The following is a 19,347-nucleotide window of genomic DNA, read 5'->3' as shown; positions in this document are numbered from 1 at the left end:
CTCTGTATCTTATGTCCTTTCTAACAAATCATGTCTTGTTCCCCTCACAGCCTGTTTCTTCTCACTCGCAGCTACACTTGTACCTGTTCCCGTTCTATTCCACTCAAGATTTTGTAGATTTCAATCATATCTACCCTCAGCCATCTCTTTTCCAAGCTGAAGAGCCCTAACCTTTTTAGTCTTTCCTCGTATGAGAGGCGTTCCATCCCCTTTATCATCTTGGTCACTCTTTGAACCTTTTCTAGTGCCAGCACATAGATTTACAAGAGTTATTGTAAAAATTAGGTCTGTTTAAAAACATTACAAAGTGGTTTGCCCCGAGGGGCAGCACTGATAACACTAATGAATACATAAGAACATAAGAGTTGCCTTACTGGGACAGACCGAAGGAAGAGAAAATGGTTACTGTGAAAGGGCACGCTGGATGGGCCATTTGGCCTTTATCTGCCATGATGTTTCTATCAAGCCCAGTATCCTGTTTCCAACAGTGGCCAACCCAGATCACAAAGAGTAAAACAGATTTTATGCCGCTTGTCCTAGGAATAAGCAATGAATTTTCACAAGTTCATCTTAATAATGACTTAGCCTTTTATTTTAGGAAGTTATCCAAACCTTTTTTTTAAACCCTGCTAAGCTAACTGCTTTCACCATGTTCTCTGACAACAAATTCTAGAATGTAATTACACATTGGAGTGAAAAAATATTTTCATGGTTTGTTTTAAATCTACCCTTAGTCCTAGTGTTTTTGGAAAGTGTAAACAAGTGATTCACAGGTTGGACAAAAAAGCACAGAGCAACAGAACCAAAAGAAGGGAGGTCCAACCTCGTCTGCAGTAAAAAAATAACTTTAATAATAATAACTTTATTTTTTATATACCGCAGTACCACAAACAGTTCAAAGTGGTTTACAGTGTAAGAGACTGTACATTTATAGCGAAGATACAATGCGAACTGTACATATTCAGTAAAGGTATTTATACAGCAAAGAACAGTGTAGAATTTTCCATGCAGGAGACTGTACATATACAGCAGAGATATGTATATAATGGAGAGGCAGTGCGAGAGGCATTATAAAGAACAAAGCAGTGTACAAAACCAATGCAGGGTGGTGAATGTCAAGAAGACAACTAGTATCAGTTATAGGATAGTAGTATTTGATTATTTGGTGATGGGGGAGGTTCCAGAAATTTGTCATAGAGGAAAGATTTGAGAGATTTCCTGAAGGATGAGTAAGATGGGGCAGATGAGATGAGGGTGGTCAGGCAGTTTGTCCATCTGCCAGCTTGTTATGAGAGAGTTCTATTGAAGAATCTTTTGTAGGTGCATCCCTTTGGGGAAGGGTAGGTAAACAGGTTGGCATTACGCGTGCGAGTGGTTCCAGGGAACACGAAGTGGTGAGATAGATAAATCGGGGATAAGCCAGTTAAGGTTTTGAAGCAGAGGCAGGCGAATTTGAAGATGACTCTCGCTTCTATTGGCAACCAGTGCAGTTTTCTATAGTAAGGGGTGATGTGGTCTGACTTTTTGAGGCCAAAGATTAGGCGGACCGCGGTGTTTTAGATAAGTCTCAGTCGCTTGATGGTTTTCTTGTAGGAGCCTATATAAATTATATTACAGTAATTCAGTGTGTTTAGGATTAGGGATTGGACCAGCAATCTGAAGGAAGGGAAGTCGAAGTAATGTTTGATGGTACGGAGTTTCCAGAGGGTATAAAAGCATTTTTTGACCTGGGCGTTGGTGTGGTCTTCGAAGGTCAGGCAGCGGTCTAGTATGACTCCAAGGATTTTGATGGTGGGGTTAATAGGTCGTTGAGTTGTAAGGTGGTGTTCGTTAATTTGTGGTTGGGACTTGCTAGGAAGAGTTTGGTCTTTTCTGGATTTAGTTTCAGTTTGGACTGAGTGGTCCAGTGTTCGACCATAGTAAGTACTGATGAGATGTGTTGCTCTGTTTCTTGCGAGAATGAGTAGATGGGGATGACAATTGTGATGTCATCTGCGTAACATAAGAACATAAGAACTGCCATCTCCGGATCAGACCCATGGTCCATCGAGTCCGGCGATCCGCACACGCGGAGGCCCAGTCAGGTATACACCTGATGTAGTTTTAGTCACCCATATCCCTCTATGCCTCTCGTAAGGAGATGTGCATCTAATTTGCCTTTGAATCCTAGCACAGTGGATTCCTTAATAACCTCCTTTGGGAGAGCATTCCAGGCGTCTACCACTCGCTGTGTAAAGCAGAACTTCCTGGCATTTGTCCTGGACTTGTCCCCCCTTAGCTTCAAACCATGTCCTCTTGTCCGTGTCGCGTTGGACAATGTAAATAATTTATTTTCCTGCTCTATTTTATCGATGCCTTTCAGCATTTTGAAAGTCTCGATCATGTCTCCTCGCAGCCTCCTCTTCTCAAGGGAGAACAGTCCCAGTTTCTTGAGTCGTTCCTCATATTCCAAGTTCTCCATACCTCTTATCAGCTTCGTTGCTCATCTCTGCACCCTCTCCAGCAGTTTTATATCCTTCTTTAGGTTGGGAGACCAATGTTGTACACAGTATTCCAAGTGCGGTCTGACCATTGCTCTATAAAGCGGCATTATGACTTTCTCCGATCTACTCGTGATTCCCTTCTTTATCATGCCTAACATTCTGTTTGCTTTCTTTGCCGCTGCCGCGCATTGTGCCGACGGCTTCAGGGGCCTATCTATCAGTACACCCAGGTCCTTTTCTTGTTCGCTCTTACCCAGAGTTGCGCCTGACATTCTATACTCGTGTTCCTTATTCTTACTACCTAAATGCATTACTTTGCATTTCTCCACGTTGAACTTCATCTGCCATTGCTCTGCCCATTTCTCTAACTGATACAAGTCGCTCTGGAGTTCCTCGCTATCCTCCTGCGATCTGATTGCCCGGCATAGCTTTGTGTCATCTGCAAACTTAATGATCTCACTGGATACTCCTTCTTCCAGGTCATTGATGTAAATATTAAATAGGATCGGCCCAAGAACCGAGCCCTGGGGCACACCACTAGTCACTTTCTCCCAGTCTGAGAACTTCCCATTTATGCCCACTCTCTGCTTTCTGTTTTCCAGCCATTTGCCTATCCACCTGTGTATATCTCCCTCTATTCCATGGCTTTGTAGTTTCCTGAGAAGTCTTTCATGTGGAACTTTGTCGAACGCCTTCTGGAAGTCCAAATATATTATGTCCACCGGCATTCCACTATCAATTTGCTTGTTCACGGTCTCAAAAAATTGAAGTAGATTCGTCAAACATGATTTCCCTTTCCTGAACCCATGTTGACTGGGTTTCATCAAGTCGTGTGTATCTAGGTGCCGGACTATGCTATCCTTGATCAGTGCTTCAACCATCTTTCCAGGGACAGATGTAAGGCTCACAGGTCTGTAGTTGCCCGGTTCCCCTCTCGATCCTTTTTTGAAAATTGGCGTGACGTTCGCTATCTTCCAGTCTTCTGGTATCTGTCCAGTTCTGATTGTCAGATTGGCAAGTTTTTGCAATAGCTCTCCGATTTCAACCTTCAATTCCTTTAAAACTCTCGGGTGAATTCCATCCGGTCCAGGGGATTTGTCACTTTTAAGTTTGTCGATCTGGTAGTATATCTGGTCCAACTCCACTTCAACTGTGGTGAGGCTGTCTTCTATTACTCCACTAAACACTTTCACTGCTTCTGGTATTTTTGCGGTATCCTCCTCCGTAAAGACGGACGCAAAGAAGGAATTTAGTTTGTCTGCAATTTGTTTATCCTCTTTGATGTACCCTTTTCTTCCCTGGTCGTCCAGGGGTCCCACCGCCTCTTTTGTGGGTTTTTTCCCTTTCACGTATCTAAAGAAGGGTTTCAACTTTCGGTCAGATAACATGTGTCCCAGTGAAGTCATGTAGATATTGAATAGAGAAGGTGATAGGGGGGAGCCTTGTGGAACACCACAGGGGTTGGACCAGGTGTGGGAGTAGGTTCCTTCATTGTGTACTTGGTAGGTGCGGTTTTTTAAGAAGCCTGTGAGCCAGGTTAGTACCTGTCCCGAAATGCCTATGGAATCGAGGTAGTTGAGTAGAATGTCATGGTCTGCCAGGTCAAAGGCACTACTGAGGTCAAACTGGAGTATTAGGGCACTGTTTCCCTGTGAGAATAGTTGGAGGAGGTAGTCGGTTAGAGATGCTAGGACGGTTTCCGTGCTGTAGTTTGTGTGGAATCCAGACTGGGAGTCATGAAGGATGTTAAATTTATCGAGGTAGGACATGAGGTCCTGGTTTACAAGGCCTTCCATAATCTTGAGGAAGAAGGGTATGTTGGCGACGGTAGTTGGTGGTTGTGGAGAGTGGTTCTTTGGGATTTTGATGGTTGGAGATATGAGGATGTGGCCAAGTTCCAGTGGGAAGTAACCAGTGGACAGGAAGAGGGTAATCCAGTTGAAGAACTCCACTTTGAAAGGAGGGGGGGGCTGTTTTCATGATGGAGGGGGGGGCAATTGTCTAGAAGGCAGTTTGATTTGGCATATTTAGTATATAGGTTCCAGTCTGGGTTCTCGAAGCGATTCCAGGTCATGTCGGCGATAATACCTTCATTGTTTGGGGTGGGCAGAAGGGTTGATGGGCTGGTGCTTGTTGTTGTGAGAGAGGTTTTTAAGTTGTGAATTTTTTTGGTGAAGTACTGTAGTCAGCTAGGTTTGTTGGAGAGGGTGGGAGGTCTGTGGGGGAGCTTTTATATGAGTTGATGTCAAATAATGAGTTGATAAGTCTGAAGAGTTTATTGCTGTTCAGGGTTGGGGTGTTGATTGATTGGGCATAATATTTGGAGCGTTTCTCCTTGATCATTTTTTTGTATTCGGTAACTTTAGTACGCCAGGCATATCTATCTGTATCTGTGCCGGATTTGCACCAGATTCTTTCTAGTTTGCGTACTGCTCGTTTCAGAGCTAGTAGGTTGGCGTCAAACCAGTTGGCAGATGTGTGGTGTTTTTTCTTATAGGGTTTTAGTGGGGCCAGGTGATTTAGAACCTGGGTGGTGAAGTTGTTCCAGCCTGGGATGAAGTTGGGGTTTGGGTCTGTGGTGGATGTTGGGTTGTAGTGGGACCAGAATTTTTCAGGGTTTAGTTGACCTCTAGTCCATATTGTTTTTTCTTTGTGAGTAGTTCTTGGAGTCCTTTGGCTTTGTTTTTTGAGCCAGTGTAAGTTGAAGTTGCATCGGAGGTGATCTGACCAAGGGGTGGGGGTCCAGGTTTCGTCTTTGAAGCTTATGCTGTGGGGGGGGGTAGGGGAGGAATTGGGGAGGAATGAGATCAGGAACAGGAACAAACAAACCAAAACTGCAGATATGTACAATGATGTAGGCGAATTTTATTGTGACAAGCAAACTATATATTAAAACCTTTTTACCAAACGGGGGACACAACACGGTCCGTGTTTCGGACAATCTTCATCAGGGGTCCATGGTAGATAAAGGAAAAAACATATGTCACAACAAATATTGAAAAAGATAATATAAAACCAAACAGATGATGTGTCACGCCGAGAGTCTCTGCAAATAGTAAAAATCGCTAGAGTGATTCACATCCACTCAGTATTTTATAAACCTCTATCATATCTCCTCTGAGCTTCTTTTCAGTTTGTTTGGGTTTTTTTTGGTTTTTGTTTGGGGGGAGGGGGTTTCTAAGTAGGCCTATATAAATAGAGTTGCCGTAGCCTGTATATAAACCCTAGTGATTACATGAAGACCTCTCAATTACATCTGCCATTGGACTACTAAACTAAGCTTCTACTAAGCTTTTGATCTCGGGTTGCTAAGTAAGAGAAACGGTTAACCTCTAATGTTCTATTTTTATACCTAAAATGTCCCAAGAATATACTTGGTGGGGGGGGGGGGGGGAATTGCTCTTTATGCGGCACAAGGCAAAATATTTCCAAGGAAATGGAGGTCTGGTTCAACCATTAGGTAGGATGTGTAAGCCACCTAGTGTATCAGCCTCTGGAGGGGTGTAAAGAGCAGATGCAGTTAAAACAAAACAATACATAGTAACATAGTAAATGACGGCAGATAAAGACCTGAACGGTCCATCCAGTCAGCCCATAAGTTATACTCATTTAAAAAAATACATGATTAGATTAACTTGTCTCTTCTTTGATATTTTTAGGCTGTAAAGTCTGATATTGTCCTAGGTTCCAAATGCTGAAGTTGCCGTCCAAGCTCACTGCAGCCTATCCAACCATCCTGTTGTTTGCAGGATATCTGCCGTAAAGTCTGGCCAGTAACATCCTCCTGTTCCATATTAGTGGAGTTCACATGGATGCCCAGCCCAGCCCATCCCACACCGAATCGCCATATATGGGACACAGACCGTGGAGGTCTGTCCGGTAGTTCTTTCCTTTGCATCCTTCATTTTCTAATTAGAGATCCTCTAATTTTTATCCCACGCATTTTAAAATTCCATCACTATTTTCCTCTCCACCACTTCCCTCGGGAGGGCACCCTCGCCACGAAGAAGAATTTCCTAGCATGGCTCCTAAGTCTTCCTCCCTGTAACTTCAAATTATGCCCTCTAGAGTTACAGAGATTCAAAAAACCATCATTGAATACAGTTTTCAGATGTCCCGCTTACACACGCGTACATACTTTGCTTAATACCCTGGACCAGACATGAGGGAGTGTTTAAAACCATTAAGGCCAAAGCTACCATTCACTGTGCATGTTTTTATTATCTATGGATATATAAAAATATTAGCTCTTTAGCTTCTATAGTTTTATATTTGGTTTAATTATTATCTTACAACTGGATCTTTTCTTTAAATCATTTTGAAGGGCTTGTGCTAGGCAGACAGTATATACATTACAATTAAATACATTGTTAGAATGAAACAAGATCTGTTCGTGTTTATTGATTAGTGTATGTCAATCAGGTTGTCTCCCTGAATTGCAAAATGTTTTTATATGCTTTTTTATCCCAGGACAAGCAGGCAGCATATTCTCACATGTGGGTGACGTCATCCACGGAGCCCCAGCGCGGACAGCTTTTCAAGCAAACTTGATTGAAGTTTCAAGTTTGCACACTGCACCACGCATGTGTGTGCCTTCCTGATCCACTAGAGGGCGCATACCCTCCTCATGGTCCTCAGTTCTTAGTTTTCCGCTGAGCCAGAAAGACCTTGTCTCTCTTCTCTGCGTTCTTCTAAGTGCCTTTCTGGCACCGCGGCTTCTTTATTTTGTTAGGGAGTCGCTGTGCGTTTGTTAATTGATCGTGTATTTCTTTGTTTCAAAAAAAAAAATAAAAATAAAAAAAAGAGGACTTTTTATTGTGTTTTTCCTCCGGCAGGCCCTTCTTGGGCCTCAGCCATGCGGCTAGGCCTCATTTGCCTGCAGCTGTATTTTCTTCTTCCCTGGCCTCTCTCTGGGCTCACCTCGTGTGAGCAGAATGGCCGGGACCCTCTTTCCTTCGTTGGAATCGGACTGTGCAGCTTCGATCCCCGGTAAGTTTTTCTTTCTTTCTTTCTTCTAGGTGCGTTACCTCGGTAACGCCACCGGCTGAGTCTCAGGCATTCCAGGCATCGAGTGCGATCGTGCCCGCCTCTACGAGACCTTCAAAGCGTGCCTCCTTTCATGGGAATACTCATATCGAGGTTGCCCTTATGGAGTGCACTGCTGCACCTTTATTACCAGTTTCATTGGTACGGTGCCGACTTCTGAAACTCGATGTGCCTCGACGTCGACTGGAGCTTCGTGCCTCGACGTCGACTGGAGCTTCGTCCCTCGACGTCGACTGAGGCTTCGTGCCTCGACGTCGACTGAGGCTTGGTGCCTCGACGGAGGCTTGGTGCCTCGACGGAGGTTTGGTGCCTCGACGGAGGCTTCATGCCTCGACGGGGGCTGTGTGCCTCGACGTCGACGGGGGTTTCGTGCCTCGACGGAGGCTTCGTGCCTCGACGGAGGCTTCGTGCCTCGCCGTCGACGGAGGCTTGGTGCCTCGACGGAGGTTTGGTGCCTCGACGGAGGCTTCGTGCCTCGACGGAGGCTTGGTGCCTCGACGGAGGCTTGGTGCCTCGACGGAGGTTTGGTGTCTCGACGGAGGCTTCGTGCCTCGACGGAGGCTGTGTGCCTCGACGTCGACGGGGGTTTCGTGCCTCGACGTCGCCTGAGGCTTCGTGCGTCGACTGAGGCTGCGTGCCTTGACGGAGGCTGCGTGCCTCGACGGAGACTTGGTGCCTCGACGGAGGCTTGGTGCCTCGACGGAGGCTTGGTGCCTCGACGGAGGCTTGGTGCCCCGACGGAGGCTTGGTGCCCCGACGGAGGCTTGGTGCCCCGACGGAGGCTTGGTGCCCCGACGGAGGCTTGGTGCCCCGACGGAGGCTTGGTGCCCCGACGGAGGCTTGGTGCCCCGACGGAGGCTTGGTGCCCCGACGGAGGCTTGGTGCCCCGACGGAGGCTTCGTGCCCCGACGGAGGCTTCGTGCCCCGACGGAGGCTTCGTGCCTCGACGTCGACGGAGGCTTCGTGCCTCGACGTCGACGGAGGCTTCGTGCCTCGACGTCGACGGAGGTTTCGTGCCTCGACGTCGACGGAGGCTTCGTACGTCGACGGAGGCTTCGTGCCTCGACCTCGACGGAGGCTTCGTGCCTCGACCTCGACGGAGGCTTCGTACGTCGACGGAGGTTTCGTGCCTCGACGTCGACGGAGGTTTCGTACCTCGACGTCGACGAAGGTTTCGTGCCTCGACGGAGGCTTCGTGCCTCGACGGAGGCTTCGTGCCTCGACCTCGACGGAGGCTTCGTACGTCGACGGAGGTTTCGTGCCTCGACGTCGACGGAGGTTTCGTGCCTCGACGTCGACGGAGGTTTCGTGCCTCGACGTCGACTGAGGCTTCGTGCCTCAACGGAGGCTTCGTACCTCGACGTCGACGAAGGTTTCGTGCCTCGACGTCGACTGGGGGCTTGGTGCCTCGACGTCGACTGGGGCCTGGTGCCTCGACTGAGGCTTTGTGCCTCGACGTCGACTGCGGCTTGGTGCCTCACCACCGCCTGAGGCCTTGTGCCTCGACGTAGTATGCGGCTGGGTGCCTTGACGTCGTCTAAGGCTTTGTGCTTTGATTTTCTGACTCACTGTCGACTGGGGCTTGGGGTCTCGATGTCGACTGAGGCTGTGTGTCTTTGTACCTTCAACGTCGGCTGCGGCCGTGTGCTCCGCGTCATTTGACGCTGGTGCTTTGACGTCGCCTGAGGCTTGTGCCTCGACGTCGACTGAGGCTGAGGGCCTCATCGTCGGCTGGAGCTCGGTGCCTCGTCGTTGCCGAGGCTTCGTGCCGTCGACGGAAGCTTTGTGCCTTGACGTCACTTGGGCCGTTTTACCTCGGCAGCGGCTGAGGTATTGGGCCTCGGCATCGACTGCGGGTTTGCGCCTCGGCGTCTCCAGCTCCGGTTTGAGAGGCTTCCCCGCTTTATCTTCGGTTCATTCCGGGCAGCCGTGACGGACTCTTGTAGTGCGGAGTTTGGTTTCCTGGAGGAGACTCTCTCCCTGCTCCGGCTCTATTGCTCCCACCATGCGTCATCTCGCTTGGCGCAGAGTGTGGCTGAGGATCCGAACCTCCAGGGTCGTCTCGCCGCTTTTACTTGCGTGAGTTCTGCGCTTCTTCAGGCCTCTCTTGCGGTGGCCACTAACCGCCTCTCAGACCGCGACCGGTCCTTCGCCCCTCGGGACGCCTCCAGCTAAATCCCGTCTGCCTTGGTGGGTTGGTCTCCTTCTCCGGAGGGGCCCTCTGGATACCTTTCTTGTGTTATCTCGGCCTCCTTCGCAACAGCCGCAATAGCTGCAGCAGCGCCGGGTTAGGGTTCAGCCGCCGGCTTCGGCGACTCCTGGCCGTCCTTTTGACTATTCTCGCATAGCCTCTGGGTTGCTCCCCTTCTGGGGATTCCTCCCCTCCCTTCGGGAGGGGTGTCTCTGTGTCTACGCACCGGGAGTATTGCCTCTCTTCTGTCGGTTGGGCATTCCCATCCTCCCTTCTGCGTCTAGTCCTGGCCCTTCGTGACCTGCACTAGTTTCTAGTACGGGAGTGGGTCAGACTCTGCCCACCCCGATCTCGGGAGTCCGTCGGGGCGGACCTGGACCCAGTTTGTCTGCGCTCCTTCTTGTCTCGGCCTCAGGGGGAGGCCCTTGTTTGTTTATGCCGGAAGGTGGCCCCTCTGTCCTCGGTCCGCCTCCGGTCTTTTCTGCCTCTGCCTCGGCAGGCTGCCTGTCGGCGCTTGAGTCAGCTGGTGTCTCAGCGGTCTTCGGCCTCGGCTGAGCTGTTGCTGATCCTTTTTGGATCAGGGGTCTCCACGGTGATGTCCCGCTGTTCGTCTGGTTTCATCTTCGTGTTCCCCGCTGGACCCGAGCATCTCAGTGATGGCAGGATCGGGATCCCGCTTCCCAGCACATTGTGGTGCCTCCCTCCTGGACACGCTCGTTTCGTTGGTGGGCCACCACTTCGTATCCCCGCATCAGAAGGTTCTGCCGATGGACTCCTCGGCATGGGCTTAGGGGTGCACCTCGACGGCCTTCGGACTCAGGGTCCTTGGTCGGGTGCAGACTGTCGCAGCCGCATCAATCTGATGGAGCTCCGGGCCATTTACAATGCCGTGGTGGATTTTCGTTATGGGTTGCAAGATTGCGGGGTCCTGGTGCGTCCCGACATCTCGGGGGCGTTATTTCTGTGACCAAGCCAGGGTGTACAGGTTCCCTGTTACTTTGCAGGGAAGCCCTTCGTCATTGGCAGGGGACGTTACACCACTGCTTCTTTCTTCGGGCGGTGTTTTTCCAGGGCGTGCAGCATTGTCTGTTGGACACGTTGAGTCGCCCTTTTCGACCGCATGAATGGTTGCTCCATTCTCGGACTCTGCGGCATGTGGTTGTTCGGTGGGGAACCCAACAGGTAGTTCTGTTCGCTTCGCCCCTCACTCACTGGTTGCCTCGATATTGCTCGAGGATGTTCTCCTGGGTTCGCATCGAGGAGGATGCTTGCCTTCTCGATGGAATGGGCAGGTTCCTCTATGCGTTCCCTCCCTTTACTCTGATTCTCGGGTCTTTGATACACCTCCTGTCGGTCTGCGCCACCAGGATCTTGATGGCTCCTCTGTGGCCCTGGCGGCCATGGTTCTCCCTGCTCCTCCAGCGTGTCAGGGAGACTCAGCTTCTACCTATGTTCCCGTCTCCGCTGTCTCTGTGTTGCGGTTTCTGTTGCATTCCAATCTGCAGTCTCTACAATTATCAGCTTGGTTCCTCGCAACGTGCCTCCCTCCTTCTGTTTCTCTCAGTTGGTGGGGGTGTTCTCGAGGCCTCTCGAAAGATCTCCACTCGGCAATGCTTTTCCCAGATATGGTCCTGATTTGCTGAGTGGTGTGCTGAGCACCGCATGGATTCGCTCTCTGCCTCCTTGCCTTCAGTGCTGGATTTTCTGTTGCACTTGTCTCGGTCTGGTCTCAAATCTACATCTATTCGAGTCCACCTCTGTGCTTTTGCTGCCTTTCTTCGGCCGCTAAATGGGACGCTGCTCTCCGTCCACCAGATGGTTTCCCGTTTTATGAGGGATTTCTTCATTGTACATCCCTCCGGTGGTTTGGGATCTTTGTGTGTTCCTGGCTCAATTGGTGATACCTCCATTTGATTCCATTGATGAAGCTCTTTTGAATTACTTCACCTGGCAGGTGGGTTTCCTGGTTGCTCTCACGTCTGCTCGCAGAGTCAGTGAGCTGCAAGCTCTGGTTGCGGACCCGTCTTTTCCTGTATTTCATCATGACACGGTGGTCCTGCGTACTCAACCCCAGTTCTTGTCCAGGGTGGTTTCGGACTTTCCTTTCGATCTTTCCATTGTTCTTCCGGTCTTTTTTCCGAAGCCCCACTCGCCTCCTAGCGAGATGGCGCTTCACACAATTGACTGTCAGAGGGCGTTGGATTTTTGTCTTCAACGCACTCAGTCTCCTTGGACGGTTCCTCAATTCTTTTTGTCCTTTGACCCTAATTGGTTGGGACGCCCAGTTTCCAAGCGCACCTTGTCCAACTGGTTGGCTGCTTGTTTTTCCTTTTGCTACGCTCAGGCTGGTCTCGCGCTGCAATGTCGAGTCACGGGACATAAAGTCCGAGCGATGGCGGCTTCTGTAGCTTTCCTCAGGTCGACGCCTATCGAGGAGATTTGCAAGGCTGCCACTTGGTCTTCGGTTCATACTTTCACCTCCCACTACTGCCTGGATACTCTGTCCAGGAGCGACGGCCGGTTTGGCCAGTCGGTTTTGTGTAATCTGTTTTCTTGTATTGCCAACTTCCCTCCGTCCCTTTTTGGTTAGCTTGGAGGTCACCCACATGTGAGAATATGCTGCCTGCTTGTCCTGGGATAAAGCACAGTTACTTACCGTAACAGGTGTTATCCAGGGACAGCAGGCAGATATTCTCACAACCCGCCCGCCTCCCCGAGGTTGGCTTCTTTGCTAGCTATCTGAACTGAGGACCATGAGGAGGGTATGCGCCCTCTAGTGGATCAGGAAGGCACACACATGCGTGGTGCAGTGTGCAAACTTGAAACTTCAATCAAGTTTGCTTGAAAAGCTGTCCGCGCTGGGGCTCCGTGGATGACGTCACCCACATGTGAGAATATCTGCCTGCTGTCCCTGGATAACACCTGTTACGGTAAGTAACTGTGCTTTTAGACTTGTACATCGCTTTCCATTACGATATAGCGATTCATCAAACTTTTAATAAAACTTGAAACTTAAAACAAGGAGCAATAGGGTAAAAATATAGCTTGGTGCTACTGGAGACGTGAATATTTTTGTTTTATGTTGTAGAGCAATTCTGTAGCTGAACAGATAATCAAACCAAAGAGAAGCTTTTATGCAGCGAGAGATTTGTACAAGTATCGACACCAGTACCCGGTGAGCTTGTCTTAGCTTTGAGATAACTAATCTGCATAAATTTGAATATTTTTAATTAACATGTGCCTGGTAGCGTGACTTAATTCCTACTCAACAGAGGTTCTTTATGTGCTCTTTTCCCCATTCTCTGCATGTGGAGAAATTGATAATTGCCAAAAGTAGAGCCATATTTGGTTTGTAAAACATCAACTGATGTCGTTTTATTTTTATATTTATTCATACAGAACTTTAAAGATTCTCGATGTCAGAATGACTTGTGGAATCTCAGGTTTTATTTGAACAAAATTCCTTTGAAACCTGATGGTAAGTATTCTACTGAAACTGTACGTAGCCAAAATCAGAATTGGAGTAAGGCGTGTGGTATTTTTCTGGGGGTTGGGGGAAAGGAAGGGTTTTTGTTGGGACTTAAGGTGCAATATTTAGAAAAATGTTCGATAAGTGTTAAGTTAATTGGATCCATTAAATATCATACAGTGACTGAAAAAGGATTTTGTCACATACATAACTGGAAACAAAGCTAGTGCGTAATTTGTCCACCGAGATGTGGATCAGCCAAGAACTCTTCAAAGTAGAAACATAGAAACATAGAAAAAAGCAGCAGAAAAGGGCTGCAGCCTACCAAGTCTGCCCATTCCAAGTATCCCCTCCCCTGAATTTACTCCCTTAAAGATCCCACGTGAGTATCCCATTTTCTCTTAAAATCCGTCACGCTGCTGGCCTTTATCACCTGGAGTGGGAGTCTGTTCCAATGATCCACTACTCTTTCGGTGAAGAAGTACTTCCTGGAGTCGCCATGAAACTTCCCTCCCCTGATTTTCAGCGGATGCCCTCTGGTGGTCGAGGGTCCCATGAGCCAGAAGATATCATCTTCTGACTCGATGCGTCCCGTGATGTACTTATATGTTTCAATCATATCTCCCCGTTCTCTTCTTTCCTCAAGTGAGTACAGCCGCAGTTTTTTAAATCTTTCTTCATACGTGAGATCCTTGAGCCCCAAGACCATCCTGGTGGCCGTTCGCTGAACCGACTCAATCCTCAGCACGTCCTTTCGGTAGTGTGGTCTCCAAAACTGAACACAGTACTCCAAGTGAGGCCTCACCATGGCTCTGTACAACGGCATCATAACTTCAGGTCTCCTGCTGACGAAACCTCTGCGGATACACCCCATCATTTGTCTTGCCCTGGAGGAAGCCTTCTCCACTTGATTGGCAACCTTCATGTCCTCACTAATGATCACCCCTAGGTCGCGTTCCGCCGTGGTCCTAACCAAGGTCTCACCATTTAGTACATAAGTTCTACGCGGGTTTCTCTTACCCAGGTGCATTATCTTGCATTTTTTAGCATTGAAGCCTAGCTGCCAAGTAGTTGACCATTGTGTTCAGCATTTAGCATTCTGATTTATAGCAAAATAATTGTGTTTAAGAGACAAGTTACCCAGGGAGCAATTTTCAAACTGTTCATATCTAGAACAAAGTCCTTGGATAGGCTAAACCTTTTGACTTTTCATCAATTTTCAAAGCAAAAGTTCAAATTTTGCTTTGAAATTTGCTATTCCTGCAGGGTACCTATAGGCATTGCCAGCAGTGTTCTACCTGGCATGCAAAAGTGCGTGCATAGAGTTGGAAAGGCAAACTACGAGAGCGGTTTGAAAAGTTCAGTAAAAAAAAAAAAATGAGTTAAATATTTTTTTAAAATTTGACACGGACGAGATGGAAAAACTGAACACTCGCAGGACTATGTTGAGAAATCTAACTTTTTTTTGTTAAAAATATTTGTTTAACTTTTTTTTTTTTTTTTTAACTGAACGTTTTAAACCACCTTCGTATGTGCTTGCTTTTCCTCACCAGCTTAAATATGCCACTTGGAACACTGCCTGAGGAGAGGTGTGGCGCAGTGGTTAGAGCTACAGTCTCAGCACCCTGAGGTTGTGAGTTCAAACCCCAGGCTGCTCCTTGTGACTCTGGGCAAGTCACTTAATCCTCCACTGCCCCAGGTACATTAGATAGATTGTGAGCCCACCAGGGCAGAGAAAGAAAATGCTTGAAGTACCTGTATGTAAACCGCTTTGAGTGTGGTTGTAAAACTACAAAAAGGCGGTATACAAGTCCCAATCCCTTTCCTGTGAATGTAACTATAAAGGTGCATTATGGAACTTTTTCTTCCCACTGTGGGAGGGCAATAATCGGCAGACTTACTCTAGTAAATCACCATTGACTAGAGTGTGTCACTTTGAAACTTGTCCTCCTGTGTAGTTATTATTTTTAAGAACATAAGAAGTTGCCCCCGCTGAGTCAGACCAGAGGTTCATCTTGCTCAGCGGTCCGCTCCCGCGGCGGCCCATCAGGCCTAGTGCCTGAACAGTGGTCCCTGATTAATTTTGTAATTTACCTCTAATCCCATCCCTATAATCTACCTCTACTCTTATCTGTACCCCTCAATCCCTTTGTCTTCCAAGTACCTATCCAAAGCTTTTTTGAACCCCTGTAGCTTGCTCCTGTTTATCACATCCTCTGGTAGCGTGTTCCATGTATCCACTACCCTCTGTGTGAAAAAGAAACTTCCTGGTGTTTGTTCTAAACCTCTCCCCTTTCAATTTCTCTGAGTGCTCCCTTATACTTATTGATCCCCTTAATTTGAAAAATCTGTCCCTGTCTATTTTTTCTATGCCCTTCATGATCTTGAAGGTTTCAAGATCATGAAGGGCATAGAAAAAATAGACAGGGACAGATTTGTTCGTTTTGTTCTCTCACTCTTTTCTTGCATTCAGTACAGTGACATCCATGTTTTTGTGTGGGGGGGGGGGGGTTGTTGTTTTTTTTAAAAAAGGCAACTCTGGATATGATAGAATCATGTTTGCTGGGAGGTTAGGTAGTACTTGAAGTTTTCCCAGATGGTCACACATCTTGTAAACAGATGGCTTCATAAGCTGAGAACTCCTTTGTAATATTGAGCAGACGCATCCTGCTGAGATTAATTTTAGCTCATCCTTTTTCAGTAGTAGTTCAAGGCAGGTCACATTAAAGTAGTTTTTTGCCTGTCCTCAGATGTCTTACAGTCTAATTTTGTACCTGAGCCAGCAGTGGATTATATAACTTCCCAGTGAGATTTGAACCCTGACTTCCTGATAATTTGCCTGCTATTTTAACCAAAATGTTACATGTGAGTGTGCGACATCTACATTTTTCTTTTTAACAAAACAAACTTATACAGAAAATTGTATGACCTCTCCCTTAGTCCAGTCCCTAGCTCAAAGGAGAGAATTATTTGTATTATGATGTAAAATGATGACAGGATTTAAAAGAATATAGTAAAGATTAGATTAATTTAGGAGGGTTATCCAGTCAAATAAGTACAGATCAGATGAGGTAGCCATCGACTAAGTTTTGGGAGATTGACTTGGGAGCAGTCCAACATTGGATCTCTAGATAATTGAATTAGTGGAACACAGTTGGACTGTTGTCTTTTGATCTTTTGGGAGAGATTCCATTAAATTTATTGGGTTGGCGAACATTCTGTTACCCTTAAGCAGATAATTCTAGTTTTGCATATTTTAAAAGAGGAAAAGATTCTCAAAATCCACTGTACCTTTAATGATGGTTGCTAAACCGGTTCCAGCCAGTTCAGCATGGAAGTATTCTACCGGCCAATTTTCAAAAGGGTTCACCATGGTCTTTTCTGAGCTTCCTAGTAGACTCTGACTCTTCCATGCAAATGTATTACAACGAGATCATTAATATTTATACATGCACTCTGGGCAATTCTCTATTATTGCCGGGTGATTCCCTGACCTCGCTGTCATAGAAACAGAAACATGATGGCAGATAAAGGCCAAATGGCCCATCTAGTCTGATCATCCACAGTAACCATTATCTCTTCCTCTCTCTAAGAGATCCCACGTGCCTATCCTACGCCTTTTTGAGTTCAGACAGTCTCTGTCTCCACCACTTCTTACGAGAGACTGTCCTACATTTGTGGGCAAAAATTTCCGACAGGTCTGAACTGTCATAGCTCTGCATGTCTGGTAGCACTATATTTGTCATCAAGAGCTAGGAGATATAGTAGACATCAAACTTGCTATTATGCACAAACATGCTTTGTAGGGAAGTACACTGTTGATTTGGAATTCTCTTCCACCATATTAAAGAATGAAAACAGATCAGACATGGGCAAACTACGGCTCGTGGGCCATATCCAGCCTGTTTTTAGTTTTTTAATCTGGCCCGCTGACTGTGAGCTCTACATTCCTCCCTCCAGAGCAACATCGGGCCGGCAGCACTCTAAACGGGCTTCTTTGTGGCCTTCTCTTGTCAGGGAATTCCCTCTGCTGCATCACTGATGATGTCATCAGTAATGAGGCATACGGAAGGTCCCAAAGAGAGAAGGCCGCAAAGCAGCAAAACATTTAAACTTTTACAGGCATGTTTAGATATGATAGATGGATGGATCACACAAAATAAATTAATTCTAAATCTTCAGAAAACTACAGGATTATAGATTACTAGTTCTTTACAATCTCCGACAGTATCCCCACTTTTGCAATCTCAATCCATACAACTTCAGAATTCTATGAAGTACTTAGGTGTCTATTTAGTTTCAGTGTTAAGATTTCATCCACAGTTAGTTTCAATAGTTACATCTTGTTTCTATTCCTTATGCCTGATTCGCTCAATATGTTCATATATAGACACTTCTTGCTGCAAATCTCTTATTTACGCGCTGGTTACCTCAAAATTAGATTACTGTAATACTATCTATATAGGACTCCCACAAGTTTCACTTAAGAAATTGCAGACAGTTCAAAATATTGCCATTAGAACTATTACAAATACTAAGAGGGGAAATGGTGGGCATGGATGGGAGCATAGGGACAGGGACACAAAGGGGAATACTGCATGGAGATGGTATATGGACACTGTCAGTGGGGCAGTGCCAGATATAGGAGGATGGCTACACATGAAGGAGAAGAAGGATGCAGAAGAGAGATGTTGGACTGGGGAGAAGCATAGGGACACAGAGGATTGACACTAGATATGGAGGGGATGGGGACACACAATAGTGTTGATGATTAAGGCAGGGAGATGGGCACAGGGGAAATACTAGAAAGGGACATATAGGAGACAGGGAAGGGATATGCTGAACATGGGGGAAAAACATACACAGAGATGGAAGAAGAATGGTGAATGTGGGGAAAGATGACATGTCAAATGGTCAGGAGACCCTGACGAGCGAGTTAAGAGTAGACAGACGCTTACTCTCCTCCAATCTTCATTCTCTCCCCCTTCATGAGTCCAACGTTTTACTCTCTGCCCTCTCTCCCTTCCCCTGGGTTGTTACATTTATCCTTCCCTTCTTTCTGCCCTCCTTGTGCATCTTTCCCTCTCTCCATGAGTCCAACACTTTCTGCCTCCTGCATTTTTTCTCTCTTTCTCCTCGCCACTTCCCTCAACTGTGACATCCCTCCTTGGTATCCTCAAGGTATCTCTGGTAGTCTAGCCTAGTGTATAGCGCAGGAGCAATCTCCACTTTGCTCCTGCCCCATTATGGCCCAGGTTCAAAATGGCAGCTGTGATACCTAATGGTAGTCTTGGGAAAGGTGAGGGTTGTGCTAGCTTGGTTGCCCTTAGGATGTCGGTGATGACACCACTTGCACCATCTCTGTCTCCATTCCCGCTCAGCCCCAAGCAAAATAGCATGTTGGGGTTCTTTTTTTGAAGGTGGCTGAATTTAGTGCTCCTTGTGACCCCGGACAAGTCATTCAATCCTCCCATTGCCCCAGGTACGTTAGATAAATTGTGAGCTGACTGGGACAGATAGGGAAAATGCTTGAGTACGTGATTGTAAACCGCTTAGATAAGCTGATAGGTGGTATATAAATGCCTAAAGTAAATAAATAAAATTGGCATTAGCACATGTTAACACCCATGCTCCTTAGCATCTTGTTAAAATATTAAACATACCTTTGAGTTTAATATGGTTTTTAGGTATATACATGTGTAATATTTCTAAATTGTTGATATTGCTATTTATATAGGTGTTTACATTGAAGAAATCCTAAGTAAATGGAAGGGTGATTATGACAGGTTGGAACACAACCATACCTACATACAATGGTAGGTTAAATTAGGATTGGTCTAAAGCTGTAGTGCTTTAGCACGGAAATTTAACTGAGCTCACTCTTCCTAAATTAAACTTTGCTTACTTTTCACAGGCTCTTTCCACTTAGAGAGCAAGGCTTGAACTTCTACGCTAAAGAATTAACGGCTTATGAGATCGAGGTAATATGGATTTTAAAAATCATTTCTGTTGTACACCTGATAGAATTCTGTGACATTCTTTTGGTAAGGGGTTTCTCCTGTTGTCGATCAGTAAGATAGTGCCCTATTTAAGTTCTGGAAAATCCAAAAATAAGCAAATAGTCTCTTCTCAGCTCATAGTACTGTTTTCTACTATTA

General features: G+C 46.7%; 1 protein-coding gene across 1 annotated transcript in view; it reads left to right on the top strand.

Annotated features, from left to right (window-relative positions):
- The window catches only part of OGFRL1 (opioid growth factor receptor like 1), a 70,804-nt gene that overhangs the window by 9,915 nt on the left and 41,542 nt on the right, over positions 1–19,347 (top strand). Inside the window, exons 2-5 of the mRNA XM_033939217.1 lie at positions 12,809–12,895; positions 13,120–13,198; positions 18,927–19,005; positions 19,104–19,170. Of these exons, the coding sequence (XP_033795108.1) occupies positions 12,809–12,895; positions 13,120–13,198; positions 18,927–19,005; positions 19,104–19,170 (312 nt within the window). The remainder of the gene's footprint in view (positions 1–12,808; positions 12,896–13,119; positions 13,199–18,926; positions 19,006–19,103; positions 19,171–19,347) is intronic.

Source organism: Geotrypetes seraphini, chromosome 3, assembly GCF_902459505.1.
Source record: "Geotrypetes seraphini chromosome 3, aGeoSer1.1, whole genome shotgun sequence".
In the NCBI taxonomy this organism is placed as follows: Eukaryota; Metazoa; Chordata; class Amphibia; order Gymnophiona; family Dermophiidae; genus Geotrypetes; species Geotrypetes seraphini.
The sequence above is the reverse complement of the archived record's forward strand: the minus strand, read 5'-3'. Positions and strand labels throughout refer to the sequence as shown.